At 39.2% G+C, this 25,883-nt stretch overlaps 1 protein-coding gene across 1 annotated transcript in view; it reads right to left on the reverse strand.

The window, feature by feature from the left end:
- Positions 1-248: 248 nt before the first annotated feature.
- Positions 249-25,883, reverse strand: part of LOC128745945 (uncharacterized) — a 37,913-nt gene continuing 12,278 nt past the window's right edge. Inside the window, exon 2 of the mRNA XM_053843003.1 lies at positions 249-1,508. Coding sequence (XP_053698978.1) covers positions 324-1,508 — 1,185 coding nt within the window. The 3' untranslated portion in view covers positions 249-323. The remainder of the gene's footprint in view (positions 1,509-25,883) is intronic.

Here is a 25,883-nt window from a genome sequence, read left to right on the forward strand (position 1 = left end):
TTGTTCTACAATGGTTGGTTTACTTTTTTAATAAGAGTTAAAAAGAAAAAAATAGAATTTCCTGGAGAAATCGAAGACCTTGAGTTTTGAGAAGAATGAGAAGAATTGTTTTCGTTTACAAGTCCATATACCTACTATACTCGTTTACAATATCTCGGGGAATTCTGGTTCGACCCATATTTGTACGATAATTTTGAAAATGCCCTTAGGTCTTACTTTACCTAGACGCAACTTGTTTTACAATTGGTAAACAAATGTTATAGAATATTTTAATTTTCTAAATCTATAAATGAATTTGATATTCCACTTGTATTTCCTAACGTTTATTTTAAGACATTACCAGCTTGGGTGAAATTACTATAAATAGACATTTCCTGCAATGACGAATACTTTTTGAATATTGAAGGGTACACTGTGTCCAACTTTGTGAAGCGACTAGTATTTGTTTGAGTTTCACGCAAAAATCGTGCGGATCCAACTAGCAGTTGATTTTCTTTAAGATTAAAATTATATAAAGATTTTGAGCACGTGGTACAGAGCTCACTTGCATTATCTAATCGATGCCCATAACTGAGAGAACATTCTTTCTCCTCTGATAATGCTCTACTTATTTTAATCTTTGGTTTTGTATTTATAGATGTATATTGCTTAATGGTACTTTTCAAATCGCAGGTTACTTTCGAGGTGCTTTCATTACGGTCCTGTTTAGACAATTTAGAAGAATTAGTGGGGGGGATTAAATGTGATACAGATGATGATTGCATTGGGTTCAAACAAATAAATTTCATTTCAGTAGTTTTGAAAGGTCTAGTTGTTATATGTGTCACGTTTCCTATGGGACTGTTTAATACTGAAAAGCTTGAAAGCTTAGAACTCGAGGACCACAATGAATCTGATGTACCTTTAGTGTCGGTTTGTATATCATCAATATCAGCCTTCTTTATTTCAAGAAACGTTTCCGACAGTTGTCTGTGAAGCAATGGTTGTGTCGCGTTTGTACCATTAATCGATGGTCTTCTAGACCCGCAGTTGGATGGAGTACGTGCCTGTATTTCGTAATGGATTTCTATTCTTGACTTTTGTTTCCGCCAGATATTGTAAAATGATTTTTTAATACTTTTGTTTTTAATCCCATAAAAAACAGCATTTACAAATGGAGATAGAGCAAGCAAGACTAAAGAGATTTGCAATATCATTTTTGGAATTAATAAATCAGTCTCTACAAATTCATCTACACCTATTCGGTCTTTATGTATAACATCGATGATATTATTCCATAAATTAAAAATATAAAAGGGGCAATATATCAATAGAATACATCCAACAAGCTGAAATATGTTCGATAAAGGACTATGTCTGTACAGTTTTAAATTGGCAGGAGTTTGAAGGTTGAAGCTCGGAATGAAGAATGGATTCCTCTGGTGGGTGATTGTCAATTGCGCAGATAACGTAACTTCTAGAATAGCTGAAGCAATTCGATGGCGTTGTCGCCGAGCAATCATTAAAACCTGAAAATAGAACAATATATAAATATATATAAATACTAGTTTGTTAGCCACGATACTAAAAACTTTACAAAATGTTTACAATTCAATAGCATGTATTAAAATTTATTAATAAAACAACTTTAAAATTGGTATTGGTAATCTACAAACGAAACAACCGAGGCTTAGTTAAAAGGCCAAAAATCTACCAATTGTGAGGAACGTGCTGCTCGAGGGAGAAAATTTTCGAAAAATACTCAATTTTAGGACCGAAACAAAATTTGGAATCGGTCTCGCAAAAACTATGATTGCAGAAAATATTGATTACATCATTTTAGGCAGACGCTTGTTGTCTAACCCGCTACCGCTCGTTAGACCATAACTCCAAAAAAACATCCTTAGTGTGAGATACATGTATGTGGGGTGTATACAGGACTCTATATATAGTCACTCTATGATCAGTAAATTCTATATTATTAATTGCAAATTTATAAGTTATAGTTATGAATAAAACACGACTGATTCTTTCGAACGCACTAAACAGAGTGATTTAATAATCTAGAAATTTATCTTAACCTAGCTACATTTTACCTATCCGTCTATGTTAGTGTTTTCTGTTCCCTCAACCGCATGTCTCCCGCTGGGTCTGGTGTTACGCTGTTGTCGATGCGTGGGTCCCGTTCGTGGATTTAGATCAGGAGCGTGATGGGATTGTGCTTGGTTGTGATGCTGGAGATGTTGTTCATAACTGCTCTTTCCCCAAGATCGAATCGTCCCGATTTGATGATATGAAAGTTGAATGCGATTTCGACCAGAGTTGTTTCCGTGGAGCTTGTTATTTTGATGTGCTCCAACTCCTCTCGATTTTTCAAGTGGAATTCGTGTAGTTTCTCTAAGGAAACCACTGCTTCTACGCTCGTTTGCTCAATCTTCAACCCTTCTAGTGGAATTACGAATGATGGAGAGCTTTGGTGGTATTCTAGGCTGCTGAATGATAAGTCATTTAACGTTACAGAGCAGTTGTTGAAATAGATCAGAAATGTTCCCGAAAGTGTCCGATTAGACAGTTGGCAACTTGTTGTCAAGTCTATGGATTTAGCATTTTTCACAGTGACGTGGTTATCCGAGATTCTCTTAACCTCTGTTCGGTTTTGGGTTTCTAACATGGAACAATTACCTGACGCTCCATGCAAAAGTTTTGCGTAACATTCGTCGCTAGAAAAATCCATTGGGTCTTTAGCATCGCAGAGCACGTTATTGGGGATGGGAAAACTATCATTAATTACTGATAGTTATCAGTAAGCAATAATATCACTAAATATCAGTAAGGTTTCGCAGTTATTGATCCTTACTGATACAGTAACGTCGTCCCGTAAGAAAAATCAGTTGGATTAAAGTTAATGGTCGGATGTACGATAGACGAGAGTGACACAATATGTCGTCGTTTTCGTCAGCAGGCTAGAGCCGGGGTGGCTCGTGCTGTTTCAAGCAGTCGTCTCTATTCAACTCGATCTTGGGCCATTCGTCGCAAATTTCCTAATCGTCTCAAAAGTCATAAATCGCCTTTGACTTGGTCAAGCCACCTTGCATATTGAGTCTTCGTGTTTCCTGTGCCGGTGGGGTTGTTGAAAATAACTGTTGTCGTTGTTCTGTCGTCCGGCATCCTGACGACGTGCCCGGCCCACTGTAGCCTACCGACTTTCGTCAGATGTAGATGTGGGTCTCTGGGATTCTCAAGCAGTGAAAGTATGTTGTGATTTATATACTTCTACCCTTGATGAAAATCATGCCTCTTTCGATACTCGCTGGTCGGAACACCGCCTCAAGAGTAAAGTTGAACAGCATACTGTATAGCTGTCACCTTGTCACAACCCTCGTCGAGTCTCGATGGGACTCGAATGTGTCCCGGACACGCGCGAAACACCTAGTTCCAATGTAGCTCTGATAAGTCGGGTCAGTTTATCCGGAAAACCGGTTTCGTCTGGTCTCGTTGGACTGTATCGTATGTTGATTTGACATCAATAAAGATGTGATCCGAGGACACGATGTACCCTCAACATTTCTGCAAGATCTGTCGGATGAAAAAAATCTGGTCGGTAGTTGGGCGAGCCCCCATGAAGTCCACCTGATAAATTACAATGAAAAATTACAATGAATAATGCAGTTATTACAATTTCCTATTTTTGATACAATGTTGTGATGGGTAAAATTACTGATTTTTACTGATAGTTATCAGTAATGTACTGAAACTACTGATAGTTATCAGTAACGATTTTTAATAATAGTTCCCATCCCTACACGTTATCCTGTATCGTCTGGCAGGTTCCCTTAATGAAGTATGTAAAGCCTGGGCTGGTGATGGCATGGTTTGTTGGGATCTTCAACACTTTATTATTAATGGGTAGTGGCTCTAGTAAGAGGTGCTTGTAGACTCTATTCTCTATCTGTGGTATAAGAATGTTTAGGTAAATTTTTGAATCTTTGTATAAAGCTTTGATTCCTAAAAAGTCGTATGCTTGATCTGTGCTCAATAAAGTTATGTTCTGCTCCTGGAGTCTTTCTGTTATAAAATTTAGTTCATTTGCTTCTAGAAAATGTTTTGAAATTATATTGAGTTTTGCTAGCTGAATAGTTTCGAAAATTGTGTCAAGGTGATTTTTAATGAATTCTATATGGTGAGATATCTTAAATGCTTGAGTGAGAGCGGTGAAGTTCTGATTCGTCTGCCTGTGATTTAGCATGTTTTCTCTAGCTTTGATTATTTGTTTGGTTATTAAGCTTTGCTGTTCATTCATGTTTCTTATGATTGTGTTAATTCTATCTTGAAGTTGCTTGTTAATTTGGACTTGTTGGTTGTTCTGTCTAACTAGTTTTCTATTACTTGCTGTTAGATCGCGTATGTCGTTATTGATCTGTATGAGATCTTGTTCGTCTAAGTTGCCTGTAATAAACTTTATCCCAGAACCTAAGAAATTTAGCAATCCTCTTCTCTCCCTCTTTTTTGGATAAAGGTTATTATACAGGTTATTTACTGTTGTGAGTTTTTCTTGTAGGAGGTCCGTCATGTCTTTGAAGTTTTGGAATATGTTGAGTCCGTCAATGATTGTTTGAATTTTTACCAGTAATGGGTAATATTTATCTAGGTCAACTTCATGGTAGATTTTGTGATGTCCGTTTTTGATTAGACTGTTTCCGGTTTGGAGTGTGAGTAGGCCAGGGTTTTGGGACAGGTCATGAATTTGGATGTTTTGGGCATTGGATAGGGTAATGAACAGGGTGACGAATGGTAGAATCGCTGCCATGGTTCTGTGAAATAAAAATAAGAATGTTAAAATCTTTTAATGCTTTCTTTGTGTAAATGTCGGCCAGAGCTATCGATTACTATTCTTTCTCTGCTCTCGATGGCTGTAACCGGCAGGTATTGTTCTTTTGTTTTCTTTTTGATTCCCTGTACTCTATTAAAGACAGTTTGATCCTCTTCTATAATTGGTGGGAATTGTCTATTTTTATTATGATACTCCAAATCTCTTTTTTTGGATTTTTCAAGTTGAAGTATTATTTCGTCGTAGAATTTGTTTCGGTCTTCTAACATTTTTACGACGTCCAGGTTCCTTTCGGTCCCGTCTTTAAGACCATAAAATATTTCGCGTGGTTTTAACTTCGTAGCGGAGTGAATGGTAGTATTATACAGGGTGCAAGCTATTCGAAATTTTTCTTTTTTACTTAAGTCTGAATAATTATTTTGAACGCATCGAAAGATTTCTGCTACTATAGAGTGGAATCTTTCGACTGTCCCGTTACTTTCGCTGTGGTTTGGAGGGGTGTACATTACACCCGATGTTCAAATTTTGCATACTATAAGACTTTTTTTTACGAGTTGGGAAATCTGCTGAGCACCTTAGAAGATACTGTACTATCAGACACCTGAGAAGATAACTCAGGGAGTGGGGTTTAGGTATCCCGACCCCCCTAATAGGGTGTAAGGATCTCGACCCACTAAAACCCTACTCGAGTCTCCAGCCTCAATCCCCCATGGCACCACCTTATCGGTATTACTTCAGGGAGGGGCTATTGTGCTTAATGCACTCGCTTAGATAACTACTGGACTATGGTAGTTAGGCTGTTTATTCGCCGTTGATCGGCTCTCCAGTGGTTTTGTAGCTCGAGTACAATCTGGGTAGCAGCCGCATTGACCGCTCCCCAGACGTCCGAGCTGGAACACATCTTTTGGACTAAGTTATCCGGGGTAGTGTCCTGTCCGCTCACTGCCATCATGTTGCTTCTCGCGCCCGCGAAACGAGGGCATATGAAGAAAGCATGTTCTGCCGTTTCCTCAACATCCACGCATTCGGGACACGCGGGGGACTCCACATGCCCAAACTTGTGCAGATACTGTCTGAAGCAACCATGCCCTGACAGAATCTGTGTCAGGTGGAAGTTGACTTCGCCGTGGCGCCTGTTGACCCACCCGGATAGTTCCGGGATAAGTCGATGTGTCCACCGACCTTTTGTGGAATTAGACCATGCCCGCTGCCATGTGGTCATCGAGGCCGATCTTGTGGTACTCCGTATGCCTCTAGTTCCACGTTGGTTGAAACACTCTACGTCTTCGCTGATGATAATGCCAATAGGCATCATACCTGCTAAGACGCAGATTGCGTCATGTGAAACTGTGCGATACGCACTCGCCACTCTCAAGCACATGAGACGATAGGTGCTTTCCAGCTTGGCTAGATAGCTTTTGGTACCTAACGCCGATGACCACACCGATCCGCCATACCTAAGTATAGACTGGACCACGTTGGCTAATAGCCTTTGCTTGCTGCCATACACCGCAGAGCTATTAGACATCATTCGAGACAATGCCGAAATAGCTGTGGAAGCCTTCTTGCAGGCATAGTCGACGTGGCTCCCGAACTTGAGCTTGTCGTCGACCATGACTCCCAGAAGTTTTAAGGACCGCGTTGACGAAATAGTGCAGTCCCCGACGCTGATATTTGCTTGCTGCACCGACTTGTGGTTGTTCACCACGATAACCTCCGTTTTATGATGCGCAAGCTCCAGTTTCCTGGATCGCATCCAATCTTCAACAATGCTTATAGAGTGGTCAGCCGTCAACTCAACCTCTCTGATAGATTCACCATAGACTTCCAAGGTGATATCGACCGCAAAGCCAACTATCACCACCCCTACCGGGAACTTTAGCTTCAACACCTCGTCATACATGACGTTCCACAACACCGGGCCCAGTATGGAACCTTGCGGGACCCCTGCGGTGATTGGAACGCACTACTGACCCTCCTCCGTGTTGTAGCATAGCACACGATTCTGGAAATAATTTTCCAGAATCCTGTACAGCGACACCGGCACTTGGACGTTCCGAAGCGAGTTGGCTATGGAGTCCCAGCGTGACAACTGCGCAATAGCGGATACCTGTCCTCTTGCGCTGGATTGCCACGACAAGATTGCATCCACCGTAGATTTGCCTTTTCGGAAGCCGAATTGATTCCTTGACAGACCGTTTGTACCCTCCGTATACTGTACGAGTCTGTTAAGGATAACCTTCTCCAGCACCTTACCGACAGTATCGAGCAGACGGATCGGCCTATATGACGAGGGAACACCCGGAGGTTTTCCCGGCTTCGGCAACAGCACGAGGTTCTGTCGCTTCCATCTGTCCGGGAAGTGGCCAGCTTCCAGGCATCTCCTCATTACAGCCCCGAATAACTCGGGAGCCTCTAATATAGCCGCTTTAATGGCCATATTCGGGATTCTGTCTGGCCCCGGTGCCTTGCTCACCTTTAGGGATTTAGCGATCTCAATGAGCTCCTCATTCGTAACCGTCGCCCACGTTACTTTGGATGTTCGGCTGGGAGGCCGACCATCCTACGCTATGGTCTGAGATACTGGAACGTCGGCCGTGGGACGACTCAGCGGCCTGGGGCCAGGGCCTTGGCTCGTGGCGCGGAAAGAGGCCCTCGATGATCCGCTCCAGCATCTCTGGCGATTGCTCTGAGGGCGCCATCACTCCCTTGGTCTTTGCCATTACGACCCTGTAGGCATCACCCCACGGGTTCGCATTGGCACTAGCACATAACCTTTCAAAGCAGGCTCGTTTACTAGCTTTAATCCCACTCTTAAGCGCTGCGCGTGTAGCAGCAAGTGCTACTCGACATTCAGCCCTGCCTTCGTCCGAACGAGCTCTTTGCATAATTCTCACGAAAGCACGCTCCGCGGAGTTCCGCAATTTCATCTGTCCACCAGTAAGCCGGTGACCTGCCATACCTATGTCGACCTTTCCTAGGCATGGTAGCGTCACATGCTCGCGACAGTACCTCAACCAAATAATCAGCGTTCGGATCGGGCATACCACGATCACTGCACTCTCTTCGGATTGCTTTCACAAATAATTCGGGATCGAAGTATGTCTTCCATCCACGGGTGGTTGGAGTGTCGGCTCTACTCGCCGCCTGCCGCCTCGTTATCTGACCGACACCATAGCGGACCGCCTGATGGTCACTGTGAGTGTAGCCATTGTCTACCCTCCAGTCTCCTATCAGACCAGGACTGCCGAATGTCACGTCGATGATAGACTCCGCACCGTTCCTACTGAAGGTACTTGTGGTGCCGACGTTGACCAGATCTACGTTGAGCTTTGCCAGAGCTTCAAGCAGAATCCGGCCCCTATGGTTCGTGCGACGACTTCCCCACTCTACCGCCCAAGCGTTAAAGTCGCCCGCCACAACCAACGGCCTTAGACCAGTCAGCACAACTGATACTCGGTACACCATCCGCGTAAACTGCTCGATAGACCAGCTCGGCGGAGCATAACAGCTGCAGTAGAACACTCCACCCACTTTGGCAACCACGAATCCCTCGTCTGCAGTTGATACAACATCTTGAACCGGGAACCTGCTTGTCGTCCATATAGCCGCCGTCCCGGACCTATCCGACACCCAATTACCGTTTCCGGCAGGGATGTGGTATGGGTCCGAGATGATTGCAATGTCCGTCAACGACTCAGTAACTGCTTGGTACAACAGCTGCTGGGCCGCGTGGCAGTGGTTCAAGTTCAGTTGCGTTACCTGCACTACGCCCGTGTTTTAGTCGCCGGCGCGCCTGCCGGGAACATCGGGCCTCCTGTTGTGTGCTTAGCGTCCCGTTGGCTGGTACATATCAGGCACTTGGGTGGCGCAGTACAGTCCCTCGCTATATGGCCCATACCGCCACATCTCCTACACAAGTGGCTTCGGTCTGGCCCCTTACAGCTCCAGGACCTGTGCCCTCTCTCAAAGCACTGGAAGCAGGCCTCCGGCTGCTGGAACACGCTCAGTGGGCACACGGACCATCCCACCTTCAGCTTAGACCAGGGGCGGACTGGCCCACCGGGCAACCGGGCAAATGCCCGGTGGGCCCCAGAAAAATTTTCGTTGTTACACAAAATGAGATTTTCCAAAATTTTTATTTCAGTTTTTTTTTTTTTTTTTTTTTTAATTTAAAGTTAAACTCTTTCTACGACTCACGAATGTTCAATTGCTGGGGCCCCATGATTCATGAAATCAACCGATTTGATGATTGAAAATTCAGCTTCAAATGAGATTGTTGGGGCCCCGAACTTTAAACCAAAATTTCTCTTTCAATTAAACTTTTTCTATGACTCACGAATGTTCGATTGCTGGGGCTCCATGATTTATGAAATCAACCGATTTGATGATTGAAAATTCAGCTTCAAATGGGATTGTTGGGGCCCCGAACTTTAAACCAAAATTTCTCTTTCAATTAAACTTTTTCTATGACTCACGAATGTTCGATTGTTGGGGCCCCATGATTTACGTAATTAACCGATTTGATGATCTAAAATTCAGCTTCGAATGGGACTGTTGGGGCCCCGAACTTTAAACCAAAATTGCTATTTCGATTAAACTTTTTCTATGACGCACGAATGTTCGATTGCTGGGGCCCCATGATTTATGAAATCAACCGATTTGATGATTGAAAATTCAGCTTCGAATGGGACTATTAGGGCCCCGAACGTTAAACCAAAATTTCTCTTTCAATTAAACTTTTTCTATGACTCACGAATGTTCGATTGCTGGGGCTCCATGATTTATGAAATCAACCGATTTGATGATTGAAAATTCAGCTTCAAATGGGATTGTTGGAGCCCCGAACTTTAAACCAAAATTTATACTTCAATTAAACTTTTTCTATGACTCACGAATGTTCAATTGCTGGGGCCCCATGATTCATGAAATCAACCGATTTGATGATTGAAAATTCAGCTTCAAATGGGATTGTTGGGGCCCCGAACTTTAAACCAAAATTTCTCTTTCAATTAAACTTTTTCTATGACTCACGAATGTTCGATTGCTGGGGCTCCATGATTTATGAAATCAACCGATTTGATGATTGAAAATTCAGCTTCAAATAGGACTGTTGCGGCCCGAACTTTAAACCAAAATTTATACTTCAATTAAACTTTTTCTATGACTCACGAATGTTCGATTGCTGGGGCCCCATGATTCATGAAATCATTTAAGTTGAGCTGTTGGGGTCCAAGCTCCGAAAATATTACCAGCTTAAATTCTGAGTATTTAAAAGTAGAATTAGTATTTCATCCGCAGTTATTTGACTACTTATAAATATTGAACTGTCGGCTTAAGCTCCATACTCAGTTTACTTCAGTGACGACGGTCCGTTATCGATCCTGCGCCGAATGAATTATGGTCCTACCTTTCTTCAAACTCCTCGAACACCAGCTGAACTTGCATCATCCTCGATAGCGCACATCTATCAGTGCGATGTCTACTCCGAAGTCTACGGCCTCTTCTTGATTCTCTGCTTAAAATAATTTTGGCTACTCTTTCGTTGGGCATTCTAGACACGTGACCAGCCCAGCGCAGACTGCCACACTGTACTATCTTCATTATAACAGCATATTTGCATTCTTAATATAGTTCGTGGTTCATGCGTCTGCGCGACACTCCCTTTTGGATTTTGCCACATTTTACGCTAAAACCCAAAGCATTCGTCGATTAGCTTCTTTTAGCGTCCATGATTCTTGTCCGTAAAGGGCCACCGAGAGGATTAGTGTCCTCTAGAGCGTCTGTTTTATGCGAATTCGCAAGCTACGGGACTTCCGCTACAACATGTAATGCCTGCGTAAAGGCCAATTCGCAGCTGTAATTAGTCGTTTTACTTTGCGACTTACATCGTTGTCAAATGTAACGAGCATACCAAAATATATTCAGTTCCTCTTCGACACCAGCATCATTTGGATTTCCACGCCATGTACTTCGTTTTGGCGGTGTTAATGGTAAGTCCCAATTTCTCAATAAATGACCTAAAGGCTTCTTTCGCTGCTCTACTTTTGATTTTCGTGATATCGACGTCATCCGCAAAATCAAAAAGCACGTGAGGTCTCATCTGCTATTCTGACTCATATCACGAACCAACGTAACTAGTCCTGTGGGAAAACCATGTCCTAGCGTTAACTGTCACAGCTCATTTCGTTTGACTGAATCGTATGCCGCCTTGAAATCCATAAAAATATTATGAGTCTGCAAGTTGTACTCCCGGAACTCGTCAGTTACTAGACGCAGTCTAAAACACAGAATAGGGAGAGCACCTTATAGGCAAAATTGAGTAACGTAATGCCACGATAGTTTTTACTCTCAAATCGATGTCCGTTTTTAAAATTATGGGGAATGAGGCCAATCAACCACTCTTTCGATATTTATTTTCCTCCCATATTCTGTTCCTGACAATGAGGTGGCGAATTGTTTCATATAACTGCTCGCTCCCCGTTTTTAGAAGTTCAGCCAGGATACCATCCTTTACACCAACCTTACCGTTTTTCAGCTCACTGATTGCTCTTTTGACCTCCTCCTGTGTTGGTGGCTCCACAGTTTGGCCTTTGCTCAAAATTCTTATCCTGTAGCTGCTGATCTTCGTGTTAACTTGTCTATTCAACAGCGTGGAAATACTCTTCCACCTGGCTGCTACCCTCGTTTTGTCAGTAAGCAAGTTGCCAGCACTATCATTGCACATCACAGGCATGGCAAAATTCTTTCACCTGACCGTTTTGTGGAAACTCCGTGTGTTATTGCTGACGAACCTCTCCTCTGGACTGGCGAGCACGTGCTCTTCGTACTGGCGTTTTTGGACGATGGGTTCTTTTTTCCGCAGCTCTACCAGGACGAACCAAAAAGATTCGCGCAGAGTCTCGGGCATTCCTCACATTGAAATCATGTGAAGAAATTGTACAGAGGATTCGCACAGAATTCCTTGCTTATAGAAGCAGGATTCTTATAGTAGAATCCTAGAGTTTAATCCCAGGGATCGCTATAACTCGGCACGGGAATCGCCTGCACTGAACTGTTCTGTTCTGACGTGTAGACGCAGTAAGCTACTCATATATATTGAATTATTGACATCAAATGATATCAAATGATCACGCAAATCAAATCAAATGTTCACGCTGCGGCAGATCCTCCAGAAAGTCCATGAATGTAGAATTCAACGGACAATTATTTCATTGATTTCAAAGTTGCGTATGATACCATCGACCGTAAAATCATGGCCATTCTAACCTCGCAGGGAACTTTATCAACGTGATGGTCCCTCATGTGGCCTGTTCAACATGCCGTTACAGGATGCACAATCTTCAGCAAATCTAGTTAGTTCGTCTGTTTTCCCAATGAAATGGATATTGTCGATAGAACAGCATCTGTGGTGGTGGCTGAACAAACTAAAACTCAAAGCAGCGAAGATTGGGTTGAAGAAAAATGCGTCAAAACTAAAATACCGTGAACCGCTAGTATGACCCACACGCTAAAAGCTGGTAACTCGGTCCTAATAACGACTGGGTTTGTTTTGTTTCGAGCATCGAGCCGCTATGCTGCCCGTTCTCCCGATACTCGACACTCGACAGTGCCTGAGTCGAGTCGAGTTGCACGACATAACTTACAAAATAGAGCCCATATTCATTCGATTTACTGTCCTTGTAACGCTGATGTCTTTTGTGTAGATGTCTTTTTTGTGTTAATTTACTATCATGAGAATATTGCAAACTGGGGTCCCTAATATCAAAGGTCCGGTGGGCCCTTTGGCTCCCAGTCCGCCCCTGGCTTAGACACTTTCAGGGCTGCATTTCCGTCTTCCAGTGGAAGTCTTATAGTTGCTACCTGGGTTCCCGCCGGTCCGCTACGCAGACGAACTGCATCGGTAGTCACCACCACTTGCGGATGCCTTGTCGTTAGACTGCTCCGTAGTCGCGAGTGCCACGGAATGGTCAGCCATTGACGGGCAGGCATCCGTTTGTGCAGACCTTGATACAAGCGTCTTCTCTTTCTCTGCCACTTTTACTCGCGCTTCGAGTTCGCTGTGCTCCTTCGTCGCAGCACGCATGGTGCTCCGAAGCATGAGCAGACTTTGTTTCAGGTCCTTCGCTAAGGTGCTGCGACCTGTCACGAACTCGATAATGGCATCGAGTTGATGAGACGCCGCAACCACTCTTGGTAGCATGTCTCTCTTGCCTCCCACTGCTTTTATTAGCGACGGACCGTTCATTGCTGCGTCCGGCGTAGATGCAGTTGGAGCGACAGGTGTGCCGTTTCCCTTTCCGCTTACGCGGGCGCTTCTACTGGTATCCATCGGCGGAGACCTCTGGATACCACTTCTTGCGAACGAATTATCTAATCCGTCCGCGCTCACTGAAGTTAATGTTTTATTTTGATTGCTGTTTACTGCGGAGGGCGCTCTGGTACTCCACATGCTCCGTTTGAGGCTGAGTATTTATGAACCCCCCCCCCCCCCACCATTCATCCCTCGGCACGGGTCGCATGACACCTTGGATTAGCGGTTTATCCATTCTTGTTTTTACTTTTAGCCATGGATAACAGCTATTAAAACCATCCTCCTTTGGGGGCTTTGGACCCTCTGCTCAGGTTCTCAGTATTTTCAGGTTCATCGAACATGCTTCTACCGAGATCCGTCATTTGCAGGCGGAGAGTTTACACTCAGCCTTCGCATGAGTGCCCTCTTCTCTGTCCGCATACGACCCTAGTTTCCACCGGTTGTCCGATTTCCACTAAGGAACGTATCCCGGATGGTACCACGGGAAGGTAGAGAGAGGAGTTGCTAAATAAGAGGCTGTGGAACTTCGTGGTAGTTCTGGAGCGCATTATTCAACCATTTACCATCCAAACTATAAGACTTGGAGTGCCGTACAAGGAAAAAAGTTTAGTAAGTCCTTTTCGAATGTCGTTTATCGTTCTAGATTTTATAGGAAGAAGTATTCCAAATTTCGAAAACTTATCGACTGCTGATAGAAATTTGTCTGGTTGGCTAATAAAAATGTCTATGTGTACTATGTCGAAAGGTTTCTTAACGTCGCACAGTGGAAAATATTGGGACAAAACACCCAAAATGGAGTTGAAGTTTTTCATGAAGTATTATTTTTCTATGAAAGTAGACAGACTAAATAACTTAATTGCAAAATTTCAAAGTGCTGGGAATGATACAGCTTTTTGGAGAAATTTTTTAATCTGAGGTTTGTGTGACAACTCAACGCAAATTTCGAAAAACGGTTTTTAATCGTATCCTGTTAGGTATTTGCATACAAAAAAACCCGAATTAATCCACCTAGCGGCGTGACCTAGCCTTTCTACTGCCACAATAATCATTATTTAATTTCTCAGGAACTTAATTGTAGATGTATAGATGTTATATTAGATTACATTATTAAATATCCGTTCCGTATTCCTCAAAATCCTTATTTGCCAGTAAAATTCACAACGTATTGTGTAGAATAATTATATTTTCTTTCCTTGGGTGCGTAAATACATGTAAGCGTCATTTATGTTACTTGATGAACACATTATTTAGTTTTATAATATTTATAGAAAAATAATGTAAACACAAAAGATAATTTTTACAGACTTGAATGAATATGTATAGAAAATTAGAAATTAACCCTCTAACGGGTCTACAGACGGCCTTAACTTTCGGGCTTCAGAGCCACATACGAAACTTGTTTTGAATTGACAATATGAAGTATTTGTTCATAGCAGATTTTTTGATATTTTGATATTAATACCATGCATTCAAAAGTTAGCATCTTTGAAAAACAAGAGTTCAGAAAAATTATTATTATATTTCGCTTTTGAAGAAAAAGGATATCTACAACAAAATGATTGATCTCAAAATTTTACTATTGGTTTGCTTGGCTTCAATTTTGCAATATATCTGAATTAGAAAAAAATTACTGAATAGAGCATTAGATATGAAAACGAGAAATGGAACTATTTCTTAGCTAGCGCTCCTTCAGATAATTATTTTTGTATGAAAATCAAAACTTAAGCTTCTTTTGAATGTACTTTCATGAAAAGATAGTCATTAGCATGATCGCATCGTTTTTATAATGTTAGAGGATTAGGAAAACAAGATGAGGTCGAAAAATAGTGCCAAAGCTACGCCATAAACATGCTTGAGAATGGGAAATACGATCGATATGATTCCCAGTGCTTGTCTTTTTTTGATTTATTTATTAAAACATGATACATGACATAAGACATCTGTCCTTTAAAATATCACTAACGAAAATAAATCTTACAAAATTACTACCGTGCAAAGTTTACTTCCTATTTTTCATATAACATTTCTAAGCTCTAGTATCTAATGATTGAAAAGAGCATCTATTGATGCGCAAAATTTGTTTGAAATTTGTATAAATTTATTTGGAAAAATCAACTTACTAGTATTTTTAATCCTATCACCACTATACCTACATGCTTAAATTAACTGCTATTCTTCGCTTTTTGCTTTTCTTGTACAATTGTGAGTAACAGCAAGTGAAGAAAATGACAATTGAAATCTGAAATCAACGAAAAGAAAAAACTTTTCGATTGAATCCCACTATTTAATATTTATTTGCAACAGATACGTAGTTCACCTACGACGTGCAGGCTTCATCAGTGTCTTATTTCAAAGCGTATACGTATCTGTCGCGAATAAATATTAAATAGTGGAATTTAGTCGGTAAATGTTTTTTCTTTTCTTTAATTTCAGAGTTTGTATTCCACTAAGAGGCTTCAAAAACTTCAGACAATTGACATGATTCTCACTTTTCTTGAATTTCATTGCAAATTTTAAAATTTCAAATTGTCATCACATACATACATACATACATACACACATACATACATACATACATACATACATACATAAATACATAAATACATACATACATACATACATACATACATACATACATACATACATACATACATACATACATACATACATACATACATACATACATACATACATACATACATACATACATACATACATACATACATACATACATACATACATACATACATACATACATACATACATACATACATACATACATACATACATACATACATACATACATACATACATACATACATACATACATACATACATACATACATACATACATACATACACACATACATCACACACATCTCATACATTGAATACAATCAACATTTGATTGATATGTTTTGATTTCACACGTTTTAACGGTTCAATATACGGTGCTTAAGTGTTAAAGTTTGAATAACTTTTGAATGAAGCGTCCGATTTTAAATAACTCGGTTTCGTTTGATAGATCTCAGCAGTAATTTTCAAATAATCATAAAATGTGTGATGTTTTGCCTTTCTACTATATGAAAATATAGTATAAAGGTATAGGAATCACTCGAAAAACCGAAAATCGAAAGAAAGCCTAGCGGGACGAGTATCATATACCATTCGACTCAGTTTCGAAAACTGAGCATTTTCTGTGTGTGTGTATGTGTGTGTGTGTGTGTGTGTGTGTGTGTGTGTGTGTGTGTGTGTGTGTGTGTGTGTGTGTGTGTGTGTGTGTGTGTGTGTGTGTGTGTGTGTGTGTGTGTGTGTGTGTGTGTGTGTGTGTGTGTGTGTGTGTGTGTGTGTGGAACGCTTTTGATTGAGCCAACATTTCTCGGAGATGACTGGACCGATTTTAATGATCTTAGTGTTAAATGAAAGGTCTAGGTGTCCCATTGTTCGCTATTTAATTTCATACTGATCGGACTTTTAGTTCAAAAGTTATGTATAAAAATACGAAAAATAAGGGACTTCACTATCTCATAGGTCCCTTAACCGATTTGAACAAAATTGATTGCATATGAAAGGGGAGTCTTTCAAAGCCATAACTTCAAGATTTCATGACGAATGGGCTTGTGGTTTGAAAGTTACATAAAGAAATGTGGAAAAAATGTATTTAAAACTGCTTTATGTAACAAAAATAAGCAGTAATTCAAAGGGAAACATCCTGCAATTTATTATCATTTGAAAGTTACTGTTGAGATCTATCAAACGAAACCAAGTTATTGAAAATCGGACGATTTATTCAAAAGTTATTCAAACTTTATCACTTAAGCACCGTATATTAAACCGTTAAAATGTGTAAAATCGAAATAAATTAATCAAGTTTATTTTTCCAAATAAATTTATACCAATTTCAAACAAATTTTGCGTATTAATAGATGCTTTTCCAATCAACAGATGCTAGAGCTTAAAAATTTTATATGAAGAAGAGGAAGAAAAGGTTACTAATAATTTTGTACGATTTGTTTTCGCTAGTGACACTTTAAAAGATAATAGTCATATGTCATGTATCTTGTTTTAATAAATAAATAAATATGGGTCCACTCATACCACCGAAAATAACAAGTGCCGCAAATTATATCGATCATATTTCCCATCCTCAAGCATGTTCATGGCGCCGCTTTTGTTTCTTTGATCTTATCGTTTTCTAAAACATCTAACGGGCAATATCGTATAAACGATACGATCAAGCTTAAAGCGATTCATTAAAGTTTATTCAAAAGAAGCTCAAGTTTTGATTTTCATGCAAAAATAATTAACTGAAACAGCGCCAACTAAGAAAAAGTCCAATTTCTCATTTTTTGTTTTTCGAATCTTATATTCTACTCAGTTATTTTTTCAAACCCAGATATTATCTTTTTTGGATTAGGATTTTGAAAAATAAGGACGGATTGACCAAACTCGTGACTTTAGTCATGACCTTGAAATGCGGTCAGGCATATATTATTATTTTTTTGAAACGATGATTCTACAATTGATGAAGGGACGGTAAGGGAAAGTAATCAAGAAGGATTTTTTCGGGAATGAAGGGGAAGGGTGGAAAGGAAGGGGGGGGGGGGGGTAATAGGTAGCTATGCTTAACAAGTTGTCGTTGTGACTCCTATCTTTTGTCCAATGCTGGAAGGTGCATGGGTCGAACCAAGCTGTAATCAAATCCGGTTATAATCTCTGATTACAGCTTGGTTCGACCCATGCACCTTCCAGCATTGGACAAAAGATAGGAGTCACAACGACAACTTGTTAAGCATAGCTACCTATTACCCCCCCCCCCTTCCTTTCCACCCTTCCCCTTCATTTCCGAAAAAATCCTTCTTCATTACTTTCCCTTACCGTCCCTTCATCAATTGTAGAATCATCGTTTCAAAAAAATAATAAGGAACGGATGTTTAAAAATATAGTCAAGTTAATTATATTTATATATTCTAGAGAAATTAAAAAATAATTATAGCGGCAGTAGAAAGGCTAGGTCACACCGCTAGGTGGATTAATTCGGGTTTTTTTATTAAATTAATGCTTATATGTTTTTTTTTTTCCTGTATGGACTCATCACTGCGACCATTATGGTTAGATCTATTGTGATATCGCCCGGGTGTTTGTTGTATAACCCGCACTGCATTTATTTTGGCTATAGTCGCTATTGAGTGAGCGATATGCTTATTGAATTTTTTTTTTTATGCGTGCTTGTGTGTAATTGGGTACCCTTCTTTCAATACTTTACTCTACTTTACCCACCTCGTTCCACATGACAGCGCACAGTCCCCAATTATAGTCATCCCTGGCGTAGCAAACCAGTGCATTTTTACTATAAGGGTCTCATTTTTTGCACTGTCAATAGGCCATATCGGGATAATATAGAACTCAGCATGAAGGAAGGGCGATGAGGGGCCTGAGAATAAACCCATGCTAAAGTCACTTTGACATCGAATGGCCTGATTCTACTAAGATTCGAACCCATGACCATTCGCTTGTCAAAGCAGACTCGGTAACCTTGCGGCTACAGAGCCCCTCATGCTTATATGTTACATAAATATGTTTTAAATACTATTTTTTCACATTTCTTTATGTAACTTTCAAACTACAAGTCCAATCTTCATGAAATTTGGAAGTTAAGGGTTTGCAAGGCTCCTCTTTCATATGCAATCAATTTTGTTCAAATCGGTTAAGAGACCTATGAGATAATGAAGTACCATATTTTTCGTATTTTTATACATAACTTTTGAACTAAAAGTTCGATCAGAATGAAATTCAATAGCGACCAATGGGACACCTAGACCTTTCATTTGACACTAAGAACATTAAAATCGGTCCAGCCATCTCCGAGAAAAGTGAGTGAGATTAAAAGCGTCACATACACACACACACACATACACACACACACACACACACACACACACACACATACATACACACACAGAAACTGCTCAGTTTTCGAAACTGAGTCGAATGGTATATGACATTCGGCCCGCAGGACCTTCTTTCCATTTCCGGTTTTCCATGTGATTTCTATACCTTTATACCATATATTTATATAGTAGAAAGGCAAAACGTGATTTGGTATTGAAATGGTTATAGATTAGCACCTTATTTTGCAGATTGACGAAAATCAAGTACACTCTAAAATATATTTGCTTCAAATCTCCAAATAGTAACACACATGTGACTTCGCATTTTCAAAGTTTAGCATCTTTTTTTGGGAACGGAAGGTAACCGTCATTTTTTCATATTTTATGTAGAATTTAGTCTGCTTTCCAAAAATCATATTCGCATTTTGCGCAGATTTGCGCAAAGACTAAAAATATTGAATTTTATAGAACCATGTGTTTTTAGGCAATTCCACTTTGTAATTACTTTAAGCAATACTGTTACAGATATTTTTAAAGTAAATCTTTGAGCATTTAGCAGGTACAGGTTAGTACCAGGTCGACAGAGCAGAAGTGACACTTTGATATTCAAATTTTAGTGAATAAACATGGTTATTGGCTGGAGAAAGCGCTATTTTTAAAATTCAAAATTTACTTTTAAATGTGGCGCAACCTTATGATTTGCTGAGTGTTACAAGGTCATTACTACTTCTCCTAATTATCCCAATGCAAAAAAAAAACTCAAAATAAAAATAATAGTTCAAGTAGTTATGAAACTTTTCTTAGAGAATTATTTTAGAGACACCCTAATTATTGATTGAAAACTTTAAGTTTTAGTGGTCAATTTGGTTCACAGTTATATACAAAATATGTAAGTTCCATGCTACTTTGCCAATTTTATTAGTTTTGTCTCAGTTTTGTTCTGACTGGCGCCACTGTGCGTCGGGTGTGTTACCGAGTTTTATTTTGTATGGGGGTCTGTCGTATTTGTTCTTATTGCAGGTGTTACATAGTTTCACAAATTCTCGTATTTTAGATTTCATTTTTGGAAAGAAGAATCTTTCTCGGGGGTTTTCAAATCTAGTAGTATCTTTTGGCTGATACAAATTTTAAAGTTATTATACCTGTTGAAATATTTCTTGTAAACAATTTGTAAAGAATTCATTATTTTTTCCGGACAAAGGATACAAATTGAACGTTTAGGGTCCATGTATTCTTTGAACAATGTGATTATAAATGGAGTATCGTAGTCCGTTTTCGTTATGGTTCGTCGGTAGATTCTTGGAAAGATCTCTTCGTGAGCCATGATTTCTGTTTCGCCGACTTTCAGAATAATCTGGTTGCTGAATCTATTTATAGGGAATTCAGTACATTTAATAAACTCTGAATCATCGATATCTGCGGAGTGCATTGTAGCGTCAGCTGTCGATGTGTCATTCACTATGTTTAAATTTATTTCAGGTTGTATTCTAGAAAGGCTGTCTGCAACGACGTTCTGTTTTCCTGATCTATATTTAATTTCATAATCGAATTGTTCCAAATATAGGCGCCAATGAGTGAGCCTACTATTTGAGTCTTTGAGATTCAGGCTAAAAGTGAGTGGTTTGTGATCTGTGTAAAGAGTAAATTTTCTCCCATAAAGATATGGTCTAAAATATCTGCAAGTCCAGACAATAGCCAAAAGCCCTTTTTCGATCGCTGAGTAGTTTTCCTCTGATTTATTAAGAGTCCTAGAGGCGAAAGCGATTGGTTTGTCGCTACCAATTTGTCCTTGTGACAAAACGGCGCCTACGGCATAGTTTGATGCATCCGTTGTAAAGTCAAGATGAAAGGCTTTTCGAAATCAGGATATTGTAGGATATCACTTCCTGTTAAAATATTTCTACATTTCTCGAAGGAATCTACAAAGTCTATAGAGTGGCTTATTTTTTCTCCTTTCCTTAATGCTTTAGTTAAGGGTTTGGCAATCGTTGCAAAATCTCTAATAAATTTTCGATAATAGCCAAGGGTACCAAGCAACCCTCGTAATTCTCTCTCTGTTTTAGAGAGAGGCCAATTCTTAATCGCAACTACCTTATCCATATTAGGTTTAACACCTTCGGGTGTCACGATGTGACCTAAAAAGGCTACTTCTTTTTTCAGGAATTCACTTTTGTCTAGCTGCACTTTCATGTTGTATTTTTCTAATGTGGTCAGTATTTTCGATAAATTTTCTAAGTGCTCTTTGAGGCTAGTTGAGAAAACTATGATGTCATCCATATAAATGAGACATCGAGTACCGATATGCTCCCTTAAAACGTTATCCATAACGCGTTGAAACGTTGAAGGTGCATTTTTCAATCCGAAGGGCATTCTTAAAAATTCATAGTGACCATTCTCTACACTGAATGCGGTTTTTGCCACATCTTCGCCACTGACTTCTATCTGGTGGAAACCAGATGCTAGATCAAGCGTCGTAAAGTACATACAACGACCTAGTTTATCTAAAATATCAGAGATGTTAGGAATGGGATAACGATCGTCAATCGTTTTGCCTTTCTACTATATAAATATATAGTATAAAGGTATAGAAATCACTTGGAAAACCGAAAATGGAAAGAAGGTCCTGCAGGCCGAATGTCATATGCCATTCGACTCAGTTTCGAAAACTGAGCATTTTCTGTGTGTGTGTGTGTGTGTGTGTGTGTGTGTGTGTGTGTGTGTGTGTGTGTGTGTGTGTGTGTGTGTGTGTGTGTGTATGTGTGTGTGTGTATGTGACGCTTTTGATCTCACTCACTTTTCTCGGAGATGGCTGGACCGATTTTAATGTTCTTAGTGTCAAATGAAAGGTCTAGGTGTCCCATTGGTCGCTATTGAATTTCATACTGATTTGACTTTTAGTTCAAAAGTAATGTATGAAAATATGAAAAATATGGGACTTCATTATCTCATAGGTCCCTTAACCGATTTGAACAAAATTGATTGCATATGAAAGAGGAGCATTGCAAACCCTTAACTTCCAAATTTCATGACGATTGGGCTTGTAATTTGAAAGTTACATAAAGAAATGTGAAAAAATAGTATTTAAAACATATTTTTGTAACATATAAGCATTAATTCAATGAAAAACATCACACATTTTATTATTATTTGAAAATTACTACTGAGATCTATCAAACGAAACCGAGTTATTTAAAATCGGACGGTTCATTCAAAAGTTATTTAAACTTTAACATTTAAGCACCGTATATTAAACCGTTAAAACGTGTGAATTCAAAACAAATGTTGATTGTATTCAATGTGTGTGATGTATGTGTGTTTGTATGTATGTATGTATGTATGTATGTATGTATGTATGTATGTATGTATGTATGTATGTATATATATGTATATGTATATATGTATATATGTATGTATGTATATATGTATGTATATATGTATGTATGTATGCATGTATGTGTGTGTATGTGATCCCAAGCAACAATGTGAGTTTGATTGTACTCTTATGGTGGTTTTCATGACCAATTTTGGTCTTGAATACCATCATAAGAGTTTAATGAAATTCAAATTGTTACTTGGGATGACAATTTGCAATTTTTAAATTTGCATTGAAATTCAAGAAAAGATGTTTCTCACTTTTCTGAATCAATTGTCTGAAATTTTTGAAGCCTCTCAGTGGAATACGAAATTTGAAATTAAAGAAAAGAAAAAACTTTTACGACTAAATTCCACTATTTAATATTTATTCGCGACAGATACGTATACGCTTTGAAATAAGACACTGCTGAAGCCTGCACGTCGTAGGCGAACTACGTATCTGTTGCAAATAAATATTAAATAGTGGGATTCAATCGAAAAGCTTTTTTTTTCTTTGATTTCAGATTTCAATTGTCATTTTGTTCACTTGCTGTTACTCACAATTGTACACAAAAAGCAAACAGCGAAGAAAAGCAGTTAATTTAAGCATGTAGGTCTTTTTAATCAATAGATACTAGAGCATAGAAATGTTATATGAAAAATAGGAAGTAAACGTTGCACGGTAGTAATTTTGTAAGATTTGTTTTCGTTGATGACATTTTAAAGGACAGATGTCTTATGTCATGTATCATGTTTCAACAAATAAATCAAAAATGACAAGCACTGGAAATCATATCGATCATATTTCCCATTCTCAAGCATGTTTAAGGCGCAGCTTGCACTATTTTTCGACCTCATCTTGTTTTCCTAACCCTCTAACATTGTAAAAACGATGCGATCAAGTTAATGACTATCTTTTCATGAAAGTACATTCAAAAGAAGCTTAAGTTTTGATTTTCATGCAAAAATAATTATCTGAAAAATTTCTCTTTTTCATATCTAATGCTCTATTCAGTTATTTTTTCTAATTCAGATATATCGCAAAATTGAAGCCAAGCAAACTAATAGTAAAATTTTGAGATTAATCATTTTGTTGTCGATATCTTTTGTCTTCAAAAGCGAAGTATAATAATAATTTTTCTGAACTCTTGTTTTTCAAAGATGCTAACTTTTGAACGCATGGTATTAATTAATTATCAAAAAATCTGTTATGAACACATATTTCATATTGTCAATTCAAAACAAGTTTCGTATATGGCTCTGAAGCCCAAAAGTTAAGGCCGACCGATTATAAAACTAAATAAGGTTTTACAAGTATTTACGCACCCAAGGAAAGAAAATTTAATTATTCTACGCAATACGTTGTGAATTTTACTGGCAAATAAGGATTTTGAGGAATACGGAACGGATATTTAAAAATATAGTCAAGTTAATTATACATAGACGTTCCTGAGAAATTAAATAATGATTATTATGGCAGTAGAAAGGCTAGGTCACGCCGCTAGGTGGATTAATTCGGGTTTTTCGTTTAGTTTCTTGTAGTCAATCACCAATCTCCATTTCTTTTTGCCAGAAGCGTCTTTTTTCTTTGGAACTATCCAAATGGGCGAACTGAAAGAGCTGTTTGAATGCCTAATAATGCCCTGTTCAAGCATTTTAAGTACTTGCTTTTGAACTTCTTCTCTGTGGCAAAAAGGGTACCTATATGATTTTTTATAGACGGGTGTTTCATCTGTTGTTATTATTTTATGTTTTATCGCATTTGTAAACGTCAAGTGTTCTCCTTCGATGAAGAACACATTCTGGTGGTCTGCAATGACTTTGAGGAGGTCTATTTTTTCCTCTATGTTTAAATGATCCGTTCTCAGTTGCTTAATCCCTTTTTATGGGCTCATACGAGATCGGCGCATCTGCTTCAAAACTCCAGATTTCCGCTTGTAACTCTTGTAACCGACCACAGCATAACTCTGTCGGCTCAGCACAAGTGTTGGTAATTACCACCAATGCGTGGTTTTCTTGTGCTGCGTACAGTCCCGTCTGTAGTGCCACGTTAGGGGTGATAAATAAGTCATCTTCTAAGAAAACTCACCCGCCTCAATGTTTGCTGAAATGTTTATGACTTTCGTTTCAAATGCGTTTAGTTGCAGAGTTGAGGTTTCTGGATATTTTTTCCACATCTTTACTGTGCCTCTTGGGAGTTGTAAACAATTTGATGTTACTAGTATATTTGCTTTAAGTTTTTGTAGCGATTCGTACTCGATTAGGCCGTCGAAGAACGGATAGAAATTGAACACGAAGAATATTAATTTGCTAGTTTCGGGAATTTTTGGGAAAGGGTTAAATTCTACGAATCGATCAACCACATATGATCCGCTTATATTTCTTACTGTGGTGGGAGTAGTAATTCTACATTTATGGAAATTTACGTGTTTTCTGTTAATATAATTTTTGTTTGCACCCGTATCGATTAAGAATTTTAAAGATTTACCATCGCCTGTTTTCATTGCTATGTACGGTATGAAATTATTTATGTTTCCTTCCGTGGTTCTGTGTCCTGTGGAAAATAAAGATCGTCCGCTTCTGTGTAAGATGCTAAATTTCCAACTTGACTTTCAAAATTAATTTGATCTTGCTCTTGATCGGCCGTTGGAAGAGTGTGGACTATGTTAGTTAGTTCTTCCACGTGGAATCTAGGTTGTTGCGGGGCGTATGCTCTAAATTCGAAAGGCTTTGGCAGAAAGTTCTGATTTGTAAATGTGGGGTTGGGTTGAATTGTTTGTCTTCGTTTGTTGAAGTTGGTCGATCTAGGTCTATTCATATAATTGACTCTTAGAGACGGATCCACTTCCATTTTTTCTATGTTTGGGAAATTTCTTTTTGGACCAATGGGGGGTCTGTAGTAGGTACTCATCAATCCTACATCTGTATGAACTTGAGCTGATCTGAAGGGACTTTTTGGTGGAGGCCTTTGAGCTTGTTGGAATTTTTCCTTTCTTCGCTCTGAAGCATTATCATAGTCTTGTGCAATTTGATATGCTTGCAGTAGACTGCCTGGTCTTCCACTTCTTGTATAATTTCCGACATCCTCCTTGAGACCATCAATAAATGCGTTTTTGATCGAAACCTCTTTTATTTTCATAATAGCTGCCACGTGTCCTGAATTATCTGAATCCAAGTGAATGTTCGCATTTATGTCGGCGAATAAGCCTTCGACCTCGTGATAATATTCATCGAGTGTCCTATTTTTTTGTCTAATATACGGGATTTTTCCCATAAGTGTGGATAGATCCCGCTTATCTTCAAAATATGATATTAGGGTTTGTTTAATATTTTCCCACACAAGTGGAGTGTGGTTTTTCAGAAGAGCCTCGTTGGCTTTTTCTGTAATTTTGTTTCTAATTTGACTTAGGCAAATTGTGTACGCCTCGGTTTGCCTTATGTTGGCATAGAGTGCCAATACTCTATCAACAGAGTCAAGCCAAGTAGCGAGAGTTTTAGCGTCACCATTATAATTTGG

This window comes from Sabethes cyaneus, chromosome 1 (genome assembly GCF_943734655.1).
Source record: "Sabethes cyaneus chromosome 1, idSabCyanKW18_F2, whole genome shotgun sequence".
Taxonomy (NCBI): Eukaryota; Metazoa; Arthropoda; class Insecta; order Diptera; family Culicidae; genus Sabethes; species Sabethes cyaneus.